Source organism: Amyelois transitella, chromosome 26 (assembly GCF_032362555.1).
Source record: "Amyelois transitella isolate CPQ chromosome 26, ilAmyTran1.1, whole genome shotgun sequence".
Taxonomy (NCBI): Eukaryota; Metazoa; Arthropoda; class Insecta; order Lepidoptera; family Pyralidae; genus Amyelois; species Amyelois transitella.
Genome location: NC_083529.1, coordinates 6,458,222 through 6,479,952, shown reverse-complemented (window position 1 = coordinate 6,479,952; position 21,731 = coordinate 6,458,222). Strand labels below are relative to the sequence as shown.

At 35.9% G+C, this 21,731-nt stretch overlaps 1 protein-coding gene across 1 annotated transcript; it reads left to right on the top strand.

Annotated features, from left to right (window-relative positions):
* The first annotated feature begins 11,045 nt into the window (after window positions 1-11,045).
* Window positions 11,046-13,571, top strand: LOC106131976 (zinc finger protein 33B-like). Its single transcript, XM_013331258.2, has one exon. It carries the CDS (start codon window positions 11,115-11,117, stop codon window positions 12,288-12,290), a length of 1,176 nt encoding a protein of 391 aa, XP_013186712.1. The 5' UTR covers window positions 11,046-11,114; the 3' UTR covers window positions 12,291-13,571.
* Window positions 13,572-21,731: the final 8,160 nt, after the last annotated feature.

The following is a 21,731-nucleotide window of genomic DNA, read 5'->3' as shown; positions in this document are numbered from 1 at the left end:
AACTACCAGAGTTATAACGAGGTACAGAACACATGATTTGGACGAGTCCAAAACGCCAATATTACGGCAAGAGAAGCAGTTGGAACACACTATATTTTTCGTTCGCAACCAGACCAGCATCTTAGTCCAATTAACTTTTGCATAGTTAATTTCTCTGGTTGATTAAGAATTAATTTCAATGAGACGAAGACAAGATGGAGTCTTTGACAAATTAGGTTATAGTGGCGATATGTACAACTTCCTAGTTTGCATATGCTGTAGGTTAATTTTAGGATAATACCATTTCGTTTAGACGTCCTGGTAAAGGGTCAGGTCAAAAGTACCTGAAACCGAACTTACTTCGAGGCTAACGCAATCAGTGTAATTTGTCCCGTATAAATTATTATTATTAATATGAGCTAGTCAGAATCATGAAAATACTGAAAGGCCGCATTGTATGTAACTTAGCATTGCCCGTGAGTTCGCTCCCGTTGCGTCAAAACTTTGTTACCTGAGGGAATATTGACGAAAATGTATTTTATATATATAAAGATGAAGGTTAAGATTTTTTCTTTTTAATTATCTCTCAGTGAAATATAAATGAAATTTAATGTCAATTTTGCAATGAAATTGTCATACTTATTATACATACATTTTTTTTAATATTTATGAGCTTGCATGAAGAGAGTTATGAATGTGGATCAAGTGAAGGAAGTATGCAGAGATCGTGGCAAGTGGAAAGAGGTAGTCTCTGCCTACCTACGTGACCCCTACGTGAAAGAGGCGTGATTTTATGTATGTATGTATGAACCATTTCGTTCTTAATAACTTCGCGAAGGTATTCTTAGATATTAATTTTTAATTATTGTAATCAATGCACTTAATTGCCGTGTGGTTCCCGGCACCAATACAAAAAAGAATAGGACCACTCCATCTCTTTCCCATGGATGTCGTAAAAGGCGACTAAGGGATAGGCTTACAAACTTGGGATTCTTTTTTAGGCGATGGGCTAGCAACCTGTCACTAGTTGAATCTCAACTCTATCGTTAAGCCAAATAGCTGAACGTGGTCATTCAGTCTTTTCAAGACTGCTACCCCCACAGCCTCTGTCTTCCCCGCAAGGGATATAGACGTGACCATATGTATGTATGTATGCACTTAATTTACTTGTCTGTCATCTCATACTGATTCGGAACTCCATTTAAGTATCTGTCATTGTTGCTTGATGAATGATTGTATATTTGAAACTAATCGCATTTTTTAATGCTAAAGGGAAGCGAAAAATTTTTTTTATAAAAAGCCGCTCCATTCTTTCTCCCGTTCTCATTTCCTCTTGCGAAGTTGTTAGCACGCTGTGATCAACTACAGTCCCGGTTTTGTCTTCGCTACAACTAGTGCTGCTTGATTATCGATAGTTTTGATATCGATAGATTTCTTCTGTAAACGTTTAGAGTGTCGATAATATCGACAGCTTAGTTCGGCTATTTATGAACATTTATTAGGCATAATGACGAGTAAGTATGTCTTATTTTCTCTTTTTAAATTCTATTTGGATATGTTTTCGATGAAGTGATACATACATATAGTCACGTCAGCTGTTTGGCTAAATGACAGAAATGAGATTCAAATAATGACAGGTTGCTAGCACATCGTCTAAAAGAAGAATCCTATAATTACTCTATATACTTTTGCACTTCTTTCTTTCGCTTCTTAATAGTGATATTTTGATCTGAGTGTTGTAAAATCCAGTTTCTGCGTTTTACTATCGATAAATTTATCGATTATCTACAATTTTCAGCACTAGTTACAACATCGCTGTCTCTCTTTAATCCACAACACGACATACCTGTCTCGCTCTAACACACAAGCTCATCCTATATGTAGGGGTTTTAATTCAATTTCTTAATGTTTCCTTTTGCAATGTTTTGTTTGTAATAGAGTTTACTTATGGTATTCAAAGTATAAAAATTATAATATATAATACTGGCTATTGCCCGCGACTTCGTACGCGTGGAAGAGTCGCAAATCCCACAGCAATTATAGTCTTTGTGGCATTTATGAAATGTATCCGTCGTCATTCTCCAGACTGTTCTTAGTCCACGCAAATAATAAAGAGAAAATACTTATTTGTATTTTTGTATGTTTGTAACGAATAAACTCAAAAGCTACTGGACTTATTTTCACGAAATTTGACGCATATATAGATTAGACCTTCCGAAATGACATAGGCATTTTTTCTAGAATTTTCACGGAAAGGAAGCCCCGCCCTAAAGCAAATCTTTACACAAAATTTCAAGAATATTGCTTCAGTAGATAACGCGTGAAGAGACAACAAACAAACAAACTTTTGCATTTATAATATTAGTTGGGATTCACAAAACAAAAAAAAAGTAGAATAACCATAACGGAAAATCTATACTAATATTATAAAGCTGGAGCGTTTGTTTGTTTGTTTAAACGCGCTAATCTTTTATGTTGAATAGACTACTTATCGAGGAAGGCTTTAGGTTATATAACATCACGCATATTACGCAACTATAAGGAGCGAAGAAATAATGGAAAATGAGAAAAAAACCGGGGAAAATTATTCATCCTTGAGGGCTTCAATTATGCCCAAATTAAGTATTCCTTGCGGACGAAGTCGCGGGCACAGGTAGTTGTAATATAAAGATAACGTATGTAGCGTACGTATCAAGATATCAGGAACATATGGTACTACCACTGTGGCAAATTACTTTTAAACTGCATAGTGTCACAGTAAACTCTTAACAGAAGGTATAGCGACATCTCCACACTACACGTCACAAAAATAAAAATAAAATCACGCGACGCTATATTAGTAAAAAACAACGAAAAACCCAAATCGCGCAAGCAAAGATTTCACGGATTGGAGCATATATACAACCTCTGACACGACATCGCTGGAGCCGCGGTTCCCCAGACATGACAGCTAGCCTGGCGGAAGATCTTCCCTTTGGTGGCGGTCGAGCCGAATCATCGCTCCCGCTACAAAAGTAACGTCACTTCCGTAGTAATATAGAATGATAACACTGTTGCAAGGTGCACAGTAATCTTTTTTTTATTGGTAACTAGATATATAGATAGATGTGCAGTGTGGTTCCCGGCACCAATAGAAAAAGAAAAGGACTATTTATCTATACTAATATTATTAAGCTGAAGAGTTTGTTTGTTTATTTGTTTGTTTGGCCTATTGACCTGTCACTATTTGAAACTCAATTCTATCATTAAGCCAAACAGCTGAACGCGGCCTATCAGTCTGTTCATGACTGTTTGCTCTGTCTACCCCAGAGGGGATATAAACGTGCTTATATGAATATATGTATGTGTAGATAGATGTGCCGTGTGGTTCCCGGAACCAACAGAAAAAGAACAGGACCACTCATATAATTATATGATTGAAAGTACATACATTTCACGCCTACGGAAAATAGTTTTGTAACAAAAGTTGACTTTCTGTCTTTAATATTACGTACGTGTTTTACACTTTAAATGCGCTTGTGACAAACGACGCCATTTTGTCTAATACTAGTACTAAAAGTTTATAAAATTTTGGAGTATCTCTATTTTTAAAAAATGCCGTGTTTCTTGGACCATGAGTAAGAAGTGACAGCTTTTCAAAGACAATGAAGCTTATTCTAATATTATAATACCAATATTAAAAAGGAATAAAACCACTCTTCCCATGGATATCGTAAAAAGCCACTAAAGGCTAGGCTTATAAACATGGTATTCTTATAGATGATAGTCTAGCAGCCTGTCACTATATTAAAATCTAAATACATACTCGTACATATCAGTCTTGAAAGACTGACAGGCCGCGTTCAGCTGTTAGGCTTCATGATAGAATTTAGAATGTGCCGTGTGGTTCCCGCCATCAATAGAAAGAAGAATAGGACTACTCCATCTCTTTCCCATTCATGTCGTTAAAGGCGACCAAGGACTAAGATTTTAAACTTGGGATGCTACTTTTAGCCGATGGGCAAGCAACCTGTCGCTATTTGAATTTCAATTCTATCATTAAGGTAAACAGCTGAGCGTGGCCAATCAGTCTTTTCAAGACTGTTGGCTCTGTCCACCCCGCAAGGGATATAGACGTGATCTGATTATATGTATATACATATGTGTACAACTAATAATCTAAACCAATATCTAATAACGCATCCCTTAATCTAAAATTGGGAAGTCAATATTGAGTCGAAGTTATCCGCAAATCAATTGATAACATCATCAATTCGATAGATAAGGCAAATAATTTGGAACTTCCGTGTCCTTTGTTAATTAATATACAAGCAAAGCCACCTGAATGAAGTTATACCATGAACCCTTTTCATTGTGACACACGGCCACTAAGTTTATACAATAGTAGGTATGCGTATTTGTATTTATTTACCGTGAAGAGGTAACAAACAAATTTACATTCCCATTTTTTTCTTATAAACTTGGGATTCTTTTTTTTAGGCGATGGGCTAGCAACCTGTCACTATTTGGATCTCAATTCATCATTAAGCCAAATAGCTGAAAGTGGCCGATCAGTCTTTTCAAGACTGTTGGCTCTGTCTACCCCGCAAGGGATATAGACGTGACTATATGTATGTATGTATTTTTTTCTTTTGTCTTTCTGTGTCATTCTTTAAAAAATAGTAATGACGTTTAATTATATAATCCTTATTTAATATATCTATCTATCAGTCTTTTTAAGACTGTTGGCCCTGTCTACCCCGCAAGGGATATGGACATGGTTATACGTATGTATGTATGTAAAAATAAATATAGAATGGGACATATAATTAAGATTATATGTATGGATGTAAGTATGTATGTAAAAATAAATATAGGATGGGATATACATATAACTAAGATGTTAAAGTCAGTGTGTCACGCTATCTCTAAGTGGCTCAAGTTTCGGAAGGTCACCGCGACATCATAATCCCTCTATACGGTAACATGGTACTCTGTTTAATCGCAGTAACTAAGGTATTTGAGGTAAATAAACATACAAACATATCATCACGTCTATATCCTTTGCGGTATTAACAGAGCCAACAATTGTGAAAAGATTGAAAGAACACGTTCATATTTATAGATAAAGACGGAATTGAGAATCAAATATTGGCAGGTTGATAGCCTACAAGAAGATTCCCAAGCTTATATGCATTTCCCTTAGTCGCCTTTTACGACCTTCGTCGGAAAGACATGGAGAGGAGAGGCCTATTCTAAAATGCCAGCAACCAACCGACCTTCACAAGCTTTGCAGGGGAACCTAACCCTTATTGGATCATGTTTACAAACCCTTGTGATGTTTTCCCTCACCGTAAGAGCTTCGGTTAACACTCAAACGAATGTACGTAACTCATTAAATAGTCTTTGGTATTCTTCTTTTAGGCGATGTGCTAGCAATCTGTCACTATTTGAATCTCAATTCTATCACTGAGCCTAACAGCTGAACGTCTCAGGCTTCTAGACTAACTGGCTCTGTCTACCCCGCAAGAGATATAGACGTGAATGAATTAATGAACGGCCACAATCAGTTACCTAAACCGGAGAAAACTATAGAATAACTTGAAGTTATCTTCCTGGATGAGATTTGTTTGAAACCGCCAACGAACGTGCTTCAGATAATGAAATGGACTTTCTCAACTATGATAAAACATTATACCTACTACCTTCACCGTTCTAAAAGTTGTGCGAAGTTCAATGAAGAAGTTTCTCATAAACTATGATTTTGCAGTTGTATGCAATTATTACATCCAACTATACTAACTAAAATGTTTTATGTTATTAAATGTATTTTGTTAACAAAATTAGTCTAAAATACTTATAGTCATGTTTATATCCCTTACGGGGTAGACAGAGCCTACGGTCTTAAAACGTTTGAAATTCAGCTGTAGGTATGGCTTTATGATGGAATTGAGATTCAAATATGGCCTACAAGAGGGAGGGAGGGAGGAGAGAGGGCTATCCCTTAGTCGCCTTTTACGCCATCAATGGGAAACATACGGAATGGTGTAGGTGGTATTCTGAAGTGGCGAAAACCACACGGCACTCTAATATTCTTAGACAAATATAAACAAATACACCTGCCAAGTCACTAAACTATTTAGTACCTACAAGTAGTTAATGATACTCGTACGAACTTTCAACTCACATCAAACATTCAAGTGTTTGTTTTCTGAGAGTTAATTTACAGTTTCATTAGTAATAAGGCGTGTTTTCGCGAGAGAATATAAATAGTTGTACAATTTAAATAATTAACTACGTACCTATGTAACTAGAATAAACTTGTAACTTGTTGTAGGTTTATAAACATGGGATTCTTCTTTTAGGCGATGGGCTAGCAAGCTGTCACTATTTGAGTCTCAATTCTATCATTAAGTTGAACGTGGCCTTTCAGTATTTTGATGACTGTTGGCACTGTCTGCCCCGCAGGGGATATAGACGTGATTATATGTTATGTAACATAAGTATTCCCTTAGGTAGTCTCTGCCTACCCCTCCGGGAAAGAGGCGTGATTTTATGTATGTATGTATGTAACATAATTAGAAAAAGCTTTGTTTACAGAAATATTTCAGTCTTTTCGAGACTGTTGGCTCTCTATCTAAGCGGCAAGAGTAAGGGACATGATTTTTTAAAAATTAAATGGATTTTTTTTTTGTAATTTAATACTAAATTTAGTTTGGTACAAATTTACAACGTATTTCACTCTCTTACATACGTATCATCACGTCTATATCCCTTGCGGGGCAGACAGAGCCAATACTCTTGTAAGACTGTTAAGGCCACGTTCAGCTGTTTGGCTTAATGAGATTCAAATAGTGACAGGTTGCCTGCCCATCGCCAATGAAAAGAATCCCATGTTTATAAGCCTATCTATCCCTTAGTCGCCTCTAACGTCATCCATGGGAACGAGATGGAGCGGTCCTATTCTTTATTTTTTATTGGTGCCGGGAACCACACGGCATATTCTCTTAAAAAATTATATCCAAAAATCATCATTAATGAGGTCACCTTTTTGACACAACGATTTACCTTGTAAGGTTCACTTTTTTTTGTTACCGTATATTTTTTACTAATAGACCTTTGGAATTTTACTATTCGAGGGCCGTAACGCTAAACATCTTCAAAGGAGGAAGAACGTGATTTGGTTCAGAAAATTCTACGGGTTGAATAATGTTCAGATTACGTTACTTTATTAAATAAAGTTATTTGTGATATTAGACCTCACAAACACACACACACATTTAATCACGTCTATATCCCTTGCGGGGTTAACAGAGCCGACAGTCTTGAAATTACTGACAGGCCACGTTCAGGTGTTTGGCTTATGATAGAATTGAGATTCAAATAGTGACAGGTTGCTAGCCCATCGCCTAAAAGAAGAATACCAAGTTTGTAAGCCTATCCCTTAGTCACCTTTAACGATATCCATGGGAAAGCGATGGAGTAGTATTATTCTTCTTTCTATTAAAGCCTGAAAACACACGGCACTAAAAAAACAAAAGTTTTAATTTGATTTTAATAGTTTTTTTTTAAACTAAACATAGTGCGTTCCTACAATAAATGTTTAGGGTAGCGTAATTCGAACGGAACTTGATTCCGGTTCAATCGGCTTATATCTGTTATTAACTTTGTGGGCCTTTTGTTAGCAAACCAAACTGTAAGCATTTATTGCTGACTAGCCTTTGTAAATACAAATATCAATTTATATATTGTGCCGTGTGGTTACCGGCATTTAAGAGTATGGCCACTTCATCTGCTCTGTCCCATCGACAAATGGAATAGGCGCAAATCTAGATTAATAAATATGAATATATGTATATATATACATGTATATTACTAGCTGTTTCGGCAAACGTTGTTTTGCCATATAAATAATTTTTAAGTAATTTCTAGTAAAAAAAAATGATAAAGTGTGAACAACCAAAAACCCTTCACAAAACGTTGACAGTTTAAAAAAAAAGCTGCAGCATTTCATCATGTTATATATGTATTTTCACATAGTCTCCTGCAAGTTGATGCAAAGCGTTACTATTAGTACAATTTGTAAATTTAATTTCATTTTGTTATCATCTTTTTTATAAGTAGTTTATGTTTTACTTTTAATTAAGCTCATTCCAAAATGAAATACTTACCAATAGAATAATTAAACTTAATCATATATAAATACGAGTATCATGTTTTGACAATAGAAATAGCCTACACGTATATTTTGTTTCTAAATAGCGAACACTGATATAATGCCGGGTAAACACTATGTGCCCGGATATATCCGGCCTTTTGGACCAAATATCCGTTATCAATTGTATTAGTACAAAGAAGTTATTAATGTTGCTATAATTAGGGTGATTAAGCGCTAATTTGTCGCTTTTACGGTCATAATCAGATTTCATGCTGGCTTGAAAAAAAGCGTAGTGTGTCAACTGCTTCTCCATTCGTACATACATACATACATATTTTCACGTCTATATCCCTCGCGAGGTAGACAGAGCAACCGGTCTTGAAAAGACTGAATGGCCACGTTCAGCTATTTGGCTTAATGATAGAATTGAGATTTAAATAGTGACAGGTTGCTAGCCCATCGCCTAAAAATAATCCCAAGTTTGTAAACCTATCCCTAAGTCGCCTTTTATGATACATTCCATTCGTGCAGATTGTAAAAGACAATTAAGGGAAAGGCTTATAAACTTGGGATTCGTCGTCGACCTATCACTATTTGAATCTGAACGTGGCCTTTCAGTGTTTTTGATAATGCCGGCTCTGTCTACCCGGAAACAATTTAGTCGGACCAAAAACTCTTTTAGGTACATTTAGAATCATTATACATTACCGTGTGGTTCCCGGCACCAATACAAAAAAGAATAGGACCACTTCATCTCTTTCCCATGGATGTCGTAAAAGGCGACTAAGGGATAGGCTTACAAGCTTGGGATTATTTTTAGGCGACGGGCTAGCAACCTGTCACTATTTGAATCTCAATTCTATCATTAAGCCAAATAGCTGAACGTGGCCATTCATTCTTTTCAAGACTGTTGGCTCTGTCTACCCCGCAAGGGATATAGACGTGACCATATGTATGTATGTAGGTATACATAGTTCCCCAAGTTTATCTAAAGCCCTTAAGTACATGCGGAATTCCATCCGGCTCTTGGCTCAGGGCAAATAGAACTATGTTAAACTAAGTCGCAGAATATTACAGTTCTACAAGACAAAGAGTACATATTTGCACTTTAATATAACAAAGTTCTAGAGGATATCCACCATGGCTTATACGCATATGGATTACTTCTGATGATCTCATGAAAGTTATTTTCTTGTTTTATTATATATATAGTTATATGACTACATTTTCAAGGCTGTTGGCTCTGTTTACCCCGCAAGGGATACATACGTGATTATATTTATGTATGTACAACATTGTTACCGCAGCTTCGTCCGCGTGAATTTAACGCCATCTACAAAAAGCAGGAACTATAGTTTTTAACTACTACTTAAACTACTTGATATTTCAAGAAGACAATTTATTTTTATTGAATTAGGTAAGCCGTGAAGAGTTAACAAACAAACAAATTACTTTCACAATTATAAATATTTGTAGCCTTTTTGTCGTAAAATGTGACTAAGGGCCTAAATATTATAAATATCCATGGGAAACATATGGAGGCTCCATTCTAAAATGCCGAAAACCACACGGCAATAAAATTTTAATAATACTCATATTTTTAGTCGAGAGTTTAAGAAACCAAGATGAGGCCACAATTTGGCAGAACGAAGCCATATTGTTTAAATTAATAATGAAGTCTCCAGTGGAAATGACATCAAAAATGACTTAGTGAACTTCAGACGGGGAAACTTTTCTAATCGGGGCAGTAGGGACTCGTAATAAAATGTTTTAGACGCTAGAAATCTCCGTAGTTCATTAAAGTTTTGGCTTTATGAGCGTTTACGTCTTTGCCTTCCCTTCCATCTTGACAAGTGCGAGTCGAACGCGCGGGCTTCCTGTACAACATATTTTTTTTTAGAATAGAATATTTTCAAAACAAGGTATCACTTATTGACGTCACATCACTTAAATTTAATTATAAAAACTACCGCTTCCAAAGCGCATGTGTAGAAGAAGCGGCGGAACAAACTACACTGCAGCATTTTCATCGGACGTCGATATACAAATATAGATCTCTTAAATCTAAATCATGGACGAATGCATATTGTCTACATTAAAATCATGAATGAATGTAAGTACCTAGAACTAGTTTAAAAAAGTGCATATTCAATGTCAATTGGATATCAAGATCTTCTTAATGGTAGATGCTCTTTAGAAAATATTCTATTTTTCTTTGATATCTGGGATTTCTCTGGTAGGCTAGTAATTTATTTGAATATCTATTTCATTATGAAACCATACAATTGAACTTGGCTTTTCAGTCTTTTCGACACTTTGCTCTGTCTACCCCGCAAGGGATATAGACGTAATATGTATACATATTTGTATGTTGATATCGGTAAATATACTTTTATGAATATCGATGAAGTGGACTGAAAAGTGAACCAAGTTTTTTTTCTTGGGTCTACCTTTACTAACCCAACCCTCTGTTTTTGTAAAGTATCATCATACTACATACTATAGTCTCAAAACAGACCTCGATTGCCGTGTGCACCCGGCACCAATACAAAAAAGACTTTCCCATGGATGTCGTAAAAGGCGACTAAGGGATAGGCTTATAGATTATAGGATAGCTTAATAGGATAGGCAAACGTGGGATTCTTTTTTAGGCGATGGGCTAGCAACCTGTCACTAGTTGAATCTCAATTCTATCGTTAGCTGAACGTGGCCATTCAGTCTTTTCAAGACTGTTGGCTCTTGTACCCCGCAAGGGATATAGACGTGACCATATGTATGTATGTACAGACCTCGAGTAGGGATATACACATAAAAGCGAAAGCTTGGACACGAAGCTGAGATTCTTGGCTTAATTGACTTAAAAAAAAACAAAATGTCACAATGACATTGACAATAAGATAAGCCGCTGGCCGCTTCCGCCCGTCGCTGTTTACTATTTGTTTGTTGTCTGAAAGAGTTACAATTTATCTTCAAAATATTTATTTCTTTCTTGTGCAATATGGAATTTCAAAGAAATACCTTCGGAAATATTTGCAGATTGTGTCTGAGCAGTGAGAGCAATGAGACATTCGTATCACTTATTGAAAATAACCAAGTCAACTGTTACGGCGAGTCAGTAAAGCGATTTGCCCAGATTTCTATTGAAAAAGACGATAATTTACCCAAAAGCATGTGCCAGAAGTGTGTATTTTTATTAAAATGTGCTATTTACTTCAAGTTTAAGTGTGAAAATAGTGAAAAGACATTATTAAAATTGTCAAGAAGAAACGTAAACAAGACAAGGAAAGATTCAAGTATTTTCTCAAATACCAAACGATGTGCTCAAAATATGCAGAATTCTCAAACCGGAAATTTTGCCTTTTCTGCCAGTGATGATTTTCAGAAAATTTCAAATCAGCATTTAGAATTGCCGAAGCAAAGCTATGACACAAATGAAGATTCAAATGAAAGTTTTTTCGACAACACTTTGTCTTCAGAATGTAATAAGTCTAATATGCCTACAAATAATAGTGAAATTGTATTAAAGTTGTTAAGAAGCAGTCTTAGTGCTTCACGAAGCTCAACATATAATGCCACAAAAAGAAATCGCAAGAATGTCAAGAAGGACAAATACGAATGTGAAATTTGCAAGAAAGTCCTCGCGAATCGTGTTACATATAGTCATCACATGGAGCAACACACTGGCTTTACGTTCATATGTGAACACTGTGGCAAAGGCTTCCCGAACAAAGCAAGCTTGAACTTTCATACAATTGTTGCCCACGGGACCGGTCCGTACTTGCCTTGCCAACACTGTTCATTCAAGGCACCAAACAAAATAAAATTAACTGAACATGAACGGGAACATACCGGAGAGCGTCCCTTTGCATGCGATAAATGCGGATTGACATTCCGCAGGCAAGCGATTTGGAAAAAACACATGATACACCATACCAAAAAGACAGTACAATGTCCAAATTGTCCACGTACATTTTTCATGAAACATGATTTGGACGCCCATTTGAACAACGTCCACGAAAGGAGATATATGTATGCTTGCGATAAGTGTCACGTGACTTACGCTAGAACAGTAACCGTAAGGAAACATTTGACCGTAGTGCATGGTATTCCGAGAGAAATTCAGGGAAAAATCTTAAGAGTAAATTGTGGGAATCCACAAACGGCAGAACCATAAAATCTTCATTAGATTGATTTTGATGCAGATTTTTAGTCTATGTAACATCATTCTTAACACAAACTTTGTTATAAATGTATGCTATTTAAATGAGACTGATAAAATTTCATATGGATATAGTGTTCAAATGCTTGTCTATGTATTTAGTAAATTGGAATTAACCAAAGTTTTTCTGATATTTCCATTAGAACTAAAGATAAAAAAAAAAATTCCCATTAACAAAACAGAAAGATACAAAACATAGGATACTACTCATAAATTGTAGTGTAATGAAGATAATTTAGATATTTCCATTGAAAAACATTCTTCATAATTTAATATGGCTTCATTTGTTTTGAAATATAGTAACTTTATTTATTTAAAACTTTATGGCACAAAAAAAAAATGCACAAAAGGCGGACTTAATGCCGTTTGGCATCTACCAGTCAACCATCTGACCAAACACAAAAACTTTAAGTTGGTGGTGCGATAAAGTGCACATGCATTCTGAAACATACTACATTACTAAAAAATGCATATAAATACATAAAACATAAAATACATTATAAATACATAAACATACATACATAAAATATCAATATATGTATGGATGACCCATTGTTTTATAACATATTTTTACATATAATGTCTTCTATTCTGGTATTTATATCTTTTTGATGAATGCCTATAAACATATATTAGGTTTGTTTTAGATGGTGGACAAGCTATCTGTCACTATTTTAATTTCAATTTCATCATAAAGCCATACAGCGGAAAGTGGCCTTACAGTTGTTTCAAGACTGATGGCTTTGAATACCCATAAGGGTGATTGTATGTTTGTATGTAATTTATTTATTGAATTATAGTTGGATTATATTCATCAAATAAACGTTGTTCATTCCTAGTTTTTCCTCGTAAATCAACATTAATTTGTACTAAAATTACTCAGGATCATGATGGTCCCGTTATCACATTTACTAAATAGATTACAATGCCAAAGACCAACTATGACTATAGACAATATAAGATTTAATTTATTATTATTCAAATAAAGGCAATCCATCATTTAGTATTAATATAGATCTTAATTTCTGATGTTTTTCAGCATAGAAATATTTGATAAAATTATATAAAGCTAAGCTAATAAAATAAGGATTCTAGTTGTACGCGATGAGCTAGTGACCTGTCATTAAATCTGAATCTCGCACAGGGATGAAAAATTTAGAAAGGCTACTGCCAACAGGCAAACTGATACTTCTTGACTGAAAAGAGTCAATGTATTTAACCGTAATTTTAAATAAAACAAAGATAGTCATTCAAAAATGTATTTTATTTACAAGTAACTTATTCTTCTTCTTCTGCGTCTTCGTCCGCGCGAATTTAGCGCCATCTACAAAAGAATACTGGTTTCTCGCAAATTCCACTGGATCTTTAGTTGTTGCTGGGATAAAGCGTAATCTATGCCCATTTCCAGACTTATTAATTATATTGTACGCAATATTTCAAAAAAATTAGTTCAGTATAGATAACGCGTGAAGGACAATAAAAAATAAACTTACTTTCACATTTAAAATATTAGTTGACTTTTTTCTTGATTAGATGATATAATTTAGTGTTTTTTGTCATCATGATGATGATTCACTTGACCATTTTCACAGTTTAATTAAGTACTTGTATGGTTTCATAAATATTTACAAACAATAAATTTTGTATACAGATGTTTACAAGACGACCAAATTCCATGTTGGTCTCGTAGCGAAGATAAATATAAAGTGTGTGTCAGCTGCTTCTCTTCACGTGGAGTTTGTAAAAGTCAAACAAGGGAAGGGCAAATAAACTTAGGATTCTTCATTTAGGCAATGGGCTAGCAATTTGTATACAAATCCTCAATCAATCAATTCAATCCTCCAAAGTACACGAAACCGCCGAGCTTGCATGAAGAGAGTTATGAATGTGGATGAAGCGAAGGAAGTATGCAGAAATCGTGGCAAGTAGAAAAATGTAGTCTCTGTCTACCCCTCCGGGAAAGAGGCGTGATTTTATGCATGTATGTATTGAATCTCAATTCTATCATCAAGCCATAAAGCTGAACGTGGCCTTTCAGTCGTCAAAACTGTTGACTGTGTCTACATTCCTCGCATTATTTGAGAAATATACGTATTCTTGCAATCAAAATATTTAACCATCTTAAAGCAGCTTCGTTTTTTATCTATTTCTATATAGGTCAATGTTCGTGCCTAACATTACTAGGTCGAGTTTTGTGGTCGCGGTCTGCTCTCAAATTCAAATGCGATGTCTACCGAAGGCTTTTAGTTTTGCCGTGTAAATATGTGGGGGAAGGGGAAGTGTTATGTAATAGTTTTCATTTAAATGCTCGTCGCCACTACTGCGTAGTTTTTGTGCGGTAAATGGCGGTAAATTGCGTTGAAATTCTTTTTTTAAGCTCTTATTTGCTGGTAATTTAGAAGATAATGCTTTAGCGATAAGTCCGCCTTTGTATCTTATCATTCTGCTTTGTGCTGTTTTGTGTTTTACTCTTATGGTGCAATAAAGGGTTTTATCTATCTATATATTTATATATTTAACAACTAAGCTTAGGCTTTATTCGGTTATAATCTGAGGGCGTCGGTGGTCGAATCGGTAAAGTGCCCGGTTATTGCGTGATTCGAAGAAAAGCCACAGGTTCAAATCCCACCTCGACCATGTACCAATGACTATTTTCGAAGTTATGTATGTTAGGTTCCCCTGCAAAAAGATGCGGAGGTCAGATGGGAGTCGTTTCGTGTAAAAACCTGACTCACTGAACCCAGGATCCATGGTCAAAGGCATACCCCGGGTTCCTCTCTATAGAGGTGAGGATGTAACCGGGGCTTATGCCAGGAGAGGAAGGTTATCCTTGATCGGGAAGAAAATTGACGGCTTGTTTTGCGCAGTTGTCGGAATCTCGCCTCTGAACCAAAAGGTCCCAGAGTTCGATCTCCGGTCAGCTCATGATGAAAAAAAAAACTGACTGCTTTGCATAATGAAAATCTGTTCTTCGTTAAAGATGATTAACATTGTCTGCTTTTGTTTAAAGCTATGTACGTACCACGAGCGAAGCAGCGGCGAGCTGCCATTTTCTCATTATAATCAACTAGCTGTGCCCGCGACTTCGTCCGCGTGGAATAGTTATTTTGGGCATCATTGAAGCTCTCACTCAAGGATAAATAATTTTCCCCGATTTTTTCACATTCACCATTATTTCTTCGCTCCTTATAGTTGCAGTGTGATGTTATATAGCCTAAAGCGTTAAATGGTCTATTCAACGCAAAAAGAGATTAGCGCGTTCAAAAAAACAAACAAACAAACTCTTCAGCTTCATAATATTAGTATAGATTACGTTTTAAAGTTCCTAAAAATAGTACTTTAAACCCACTAGATACACAATATCATTTCGGTTTCAAAGTATAAAAAATCTACAAATTTCAATTGTATAATTCAAATGAGCGATCCCAGCTTAGCGTCGGTCCCACTTTGAGAGCCACTAGGCCAATTTAACCCTTCAACTTTCGGGCTATCATATTGTTACTTCCGGCACAAAAAATGTATCTTGGTGGTATCTCCTTAAATAATTTCCTCTTGGCGAACATCTGGGCTGGGGGTTTGGTGCGATTGACATGAAAATAGCGAGATGAGAAAGAAATATATTTTTTTTTGTACGTACAATTTATATTTTGTACTTTCATTCACGTGATACCTATATTGACATGTGCATCCATTTCGTAAAAACATTCCAGAGTGATCGGAATCATTAGAAAGTCTAAGGGAACGGCCCTTACGAAGTTTCTATAATATAATGTACCTACCTACAATGTGTTTTATAAAATGTTAAAATATTTACGATTCAAGAGAAATAATGTATCATGACGAGTATAAAGCTGTTGTTTTTGTCTACTAAAAAACATACTTACATGTAATCACGTCTATATCCCTAACGGGGCAGGCAAAGCGTACAGTTTAGAAAAGACCACGTTAAGGCATTATGGTATTGAGATTCAAATTGTGGTTCCCGGCACCATTCCATCTCGTTTCCATGGATGTCGTAAAAGGCGATTAAGGGATAGGCTTATAAACTTGGGATTCTTCTTTTAGGTGATGGGCTAGCAAACCGTCACTATTTGAATCTCAATTCTATCATTAAGCCAAACAGCTGAATGTGGCCTATCAGTCTTTAAAGACTGTTTGCTCTGTCTAACCCGTAAGGGATAAAGACGTGATCATATGTATGTATGTATGTATTATAAGGGTAACTGATAAAAATTAAATAATATGCTTCAAAAATTTGGATCACCCTGCAAAATTCATAATGTTGGTGTAGTTTAATGAAAGCTGTTCACTGTTAGTTAGGTTTTAATTAATTATTCATCCTTGGGGGCTTCAGAAATGCCCGAAATAACTATTCCACGCGGATTCCAGCTATTCGTTAATAATATGTAATTAAAAATTGTGTTCAGTTAAAAATTAATTCAAAATCCTCAATATTTATCTACAGAATCACTGTAAACCCATGTAAACATACTCCAGTGACAATTTACTTACAAGTAAGTGTACCTACATTATAATAACGCTTAGAGCTCACCACTTAGACCCCAATTGCTAGAACGAGCCCCACGGGACCCGCCTGCCTACTTCTATCAGACCTTCGTAACTTGTAACATTAGTAAACTTAGTCGACGCGTTCTAAAAATATAACCTCCCTTTTATAGTCGGTTAACAAGATAAAGTTGAACAGGTAAGTACATTAGTAATTCCGTGTTTGGGACCTTTTACCTTTTTTTTAGGATCGGGTATTAATACGCACTAACGTTTTTACATCCCTTACGGGGTAGACAGAGTCAACAGTCTCGCAAAAACTGAAGGCCACGTTCAGCTGTATGGCTTAATGATAGAATTGAGATTCAAATATTGACAGGTTGCTAGCCCATCGCCTAAAAAAGAATCCCAAGTTTGTAAGCCTATCCCTTAGTCGCCTTTTACGACATCTACGTTCTATTCTTTTTTGCACTGGTGCCGGGAACCACACGGCACCACACACACAAAATATAACCTCCCTTTTATAGTCGGTTAACAAGGTACCTAAAGTTGAACAGGTAGGTACTCGTAAGTACATTAGTAATTCCGTGTTTGGGACCTTATACCTTTTTTAAGGATCGGATAATAATACATACTAACGTTTTTACATCGCTTACGGGGTAGACAGAGTCAACAGTTTCGCAAAAACTGAAATGCCACGTTCAGCTGAATGGCTTAATGATGGAATTAAGATTCAAATATTTTGTGCTGTTTTGTATGTTTTACTCTTATGGTGAAATAAAGAGTTTTACCTATCTTTCTATCTATCAAATAGTGTTGTTTTAAATTTATGTTCATCCATCCTATCTTTGATAGTGAATAAGCACATTTAGATCAGGTCAAAAGTACCCGAAACAGCCTGTACGGTACAATTTAATTAAGAATTCCATAAAACCCACGCCACATTGCTTACTATGGGACATTGTAAGTGTTGGAACATTTTTGCCGTGTGGTTCCTTGCACCAATATAAAGAAGAATAGGAACACTCCATCTCATTTCCCGTGGATATCGTTAGAGGGGAGTAAGGGATAGGCTTTTAAACTTGGGATTCTTATTTTAGGCGATGGGCTAGCAACCTGTCACTATTTGAATCTCAATTCTATCATAAAGCCAAACAGCTGAACGTGGCCTGTCCGTCTCTTCATGACTGTTGGCCCTGTCCACCCCGCAAGGGATATAGACGTGACTATATGTATGTACGTATGGAACATTTATTTATAACCCTTATATTAATACGAACAGAACTCTTAAATGTTCTGGTCGGTTGATACTTGTAAGTACTGTACACGTCCACTCGTCTGGAAAAGGGTTAAAAGTGGGGCATAAAAGAGTAAATACGGGACAGAAAGCGTGAACACCGACGGCCATTGAAGGGTTAACTTTGAGTGTAGAAATGAAAACGTTTGGAATACAATGTGTTGCACGTGGCTTTGCTGCGCGTAAATTTGTGGCCAATGTTTTATACCGCGTGCCTTGTGGTTTCGGCAATTTGCGATAGAACTACACACATACATATAACCACGTCTATATACCTTGCGGGGTAAACAGAGCCAACAGTCTTGAAAATACTGATAAACCACGTTCAGCTATTTGGCTTTAAGATAGAATTTAGATTCAAATAGTGACAGGTTGCAAGCCCATCGCCCAAAAGAAGAATCCAAAGTTGGTAAGCATATTCCTTAGTCGCCTTTTACGACAACCATGGGAAAGAGAAGGTGTAGTCCTATTTATTTTTTATTGGTGCCGGGAATCACACGGCAATAAAACAAATATTATGGATAGACGTATTCTTACATGGAAGAGGTAAAAAGGAAGAATTTTTTTTATATTGCCAGGTATATAATAAAAGAGTAATCCTTATAATTTATGGACACATAGAAAGGTCGGAGTGGGAAGACCTAGACGAACGTGTCTTGATCAAATTAAGGACGTCCTGGTAAAGGGTCAGGTCAAAAGTACCCGAAACCGCCGAGCTTGTATGAAGAGAGTTATGAATGTGGATGGAGCGAAAGAAGTATGCAGAGATCGTGGCAAGTGGAAAGAGGTAGTCTCTGCCTACCCCTCCGGGAAAGAGGCGTGATTTTATGTATGTATATTATGGACACATCACACATTTGATACCCACCACGCGAAACGAGATCTTACGAATCCAACTTCTGAAACAGACGCGCGAGGAATCGATTAAAATCAATAATCAATTTGAAGTTATCAAACTGCCACGCTGTAGTAGTTAGTTCTAGTTTCTCCTGCGGGATACGCTGTAAAACTGAGTAATGGCTTCGTCACGTAGGTACGTGCTAGTACCGTTTAAGATCCTATTAATAATTTGGTACCGCATGGTACACAGTTTAGAATAAGACCGTACCGACAAACTGAAATAATATCCTTCAAACTTATTAGTTTGTTGGTTTCAAAAAAAGTAGTTGGGATAGGCTTACAAACTTTGGATTCCTCCTGGAACCTGTTACTATTTGAATCACAATTCTATCATCAAGCCAAAAAGCTGAACGTGGTCTATCAGCCTTTTTAAGACTGTTGGCTCTGTCTATCCCGCAAGGGATAGGTATAGATGTGACTGTATGTATGTATATTCGGTTACAATAAACGAATGCAGTGCAAATATATTTTTAAAATTGTTCCGGATGGCCCGGGTACACGTCAAAATGTATGATGAAAAAAAAAATTTTTTTTTAAATGAATCCCATCACTTAATGCATATTTAGGCCATTTAAATAAGGAACATATAAACCAAATTTAAAAAGCTAAATCCTTATATATTAAAATATATTAAACTTTGATGTTATCAGCCAGTTTTTTATTACCTGTGGCTTATTTTTCCTTGTAATTCCCAACGAAGACTAATTTTACATAAAGTTCAACAAATATTGTAACATTTCGTATTACGTCGAGTGGTTCCCGCCGCTTCATTTCTTTTCCATTATTATGGAAAATAGAGTGGTCCTATTCTATAATGCCGAGAACCACACGGCACATTAACAAGACGGCAAGTATAATAGCGACTATGATGTTAAAAATGAGACAGTTAAATAGCATTTTAGTTCATTGCACACAAATAATGGTCTTCGTCCGGATGCAGCGAGATTCAAACACTCAGATCATGGATTGGAGGAGATATGACTAATTAAAAATCATTTTTTTTTGTAAATATACATACATATATGTATATTGTATAGTCATGCCAATATCCCTTGCAGGGTAGACAGAGCCAACAGTCTTATAAAGACTGAAAGGCCACGTTCAGCTGTATGGCTTAATAGTGGAATTGGGATTCAAATCTCTTAGTTGCCTTTTACGACATCCATGGGAAAGATATGGAGTCGTTCTATTCTAAAATGCCGGAAACCACACGGTACCTCCCACGTGAAAATTGCTCTATGCTCTACTTAAGTACTTATATATTAAGTAAATTTTCATGGAAATCGGTCAAGTGGCATTGACGTGAAGACGGATAAGCACTTTCACATTTATGCCTATTAAAAATTATGGATAGATTTATAGATTGATAGTTACGATAATACTTTAGAAGATTTGAATTTGGAATCGAATGTCACTAGGTACTCACCACAAAATATAAATTACACTTTTACCGTTATATCTCCTTTTCTCCTTGGTCTAAAACTTCCATCCGTGACACGGGAACAAAAAGGAAGTTCATAAAAGAATAATTTCCACTATTTCTTACATTTTACACGGCTGTTCTCATTTATTTTTCACAATTATTTTGCGGTATTGTTTCGTGTTTGTAAAACGGAGATTAGCTTTAATTATGTTGAGGTTTTAGTATAAGCTTCAACTAATTTTACTCATATTAAAGATGCATAATGAAAGAATGTTTGTAACTGTTTTACGCCAAAACTTTTCAATGTATTTTCAAGTCTTGACACCGGTGGTCCCGGGTTCGAATCCCAGGCCACGGCATGATGAGAAACAAACTTTCTCTGATTGGCCTGGGTATAGGATATTCATCTAAGTATATAAGTAAGTATTTATTATAAAACTAGTTATTTTGGGCATCATTGAAGCCCTTAAGGGTGATTTTCCCCGTTTTTTACATTTTCCATTATTTCTTCACTTCTTATAGTTGCAGCGTGATCTAATATAGCCTAAAGCCTACCTCGATAAATGGTCTATTCAACGCATAAAGAATTTTTCAATTCGAACCAGTAGTTCCTGAGATTAGCGAGTTCAAACAAACAAACTCTTCACTTTATAATATTAATATAGATATAGTATTTTTGGGTTATTATCTCGTGACACAAGTCTCGAACTCACTTCGATGCCAACTCAGTCTGTGTAATTTGTCCCGTATATATAAGTATTTATTTATTACAGACGGTTTATTTGTACCCGAAAAAAGGAAGTTTGCAGTAAAAAGTATTAACCGTTTCCGGCAGCAATTATTTTAAATGAGAATTTCACAAAATTAAAAGCTTTGGCCATGACCGTCACTTAGCCTTTTTGTTTTTGTGAAAGCATTTTGTTTTGGACGATTATGGATATCCATAAAAACATTATTATCCCCTATGGGGTAGACAGTGCCAACAGTCTTGATAAGACTGATAGGTAACATTAAGTTGTACGGCTTAATGATGGAATTGAGACTTAACTAGTGACATGTTTCTAGCCCATCGCATACAATGAGAATTTGTTATTCTCTAGGCTTATCGGCTTATCCCTTAGTCGGTTTTTACAACATCCATGAGAAAGATATGAAGTGGTCCTATTCCAAAGTGCCAAGAACCGCACGGCAAGTATAAACAAACAAGAGAATGAACTAATAAATTATCAACGAAGTTACCAATCAAACAATTTTGTCGACACTAGCATTA

What these genes read in the sequence shown, in the direction of transcription:
- LOC106131976 (XM_013331258.2), top strand. Translation starts at nt 11,115, where the DNA reads ATGGAATTTCAAAGAAATACCTTCGGAAATATTTGCAGATTGTGTCTG.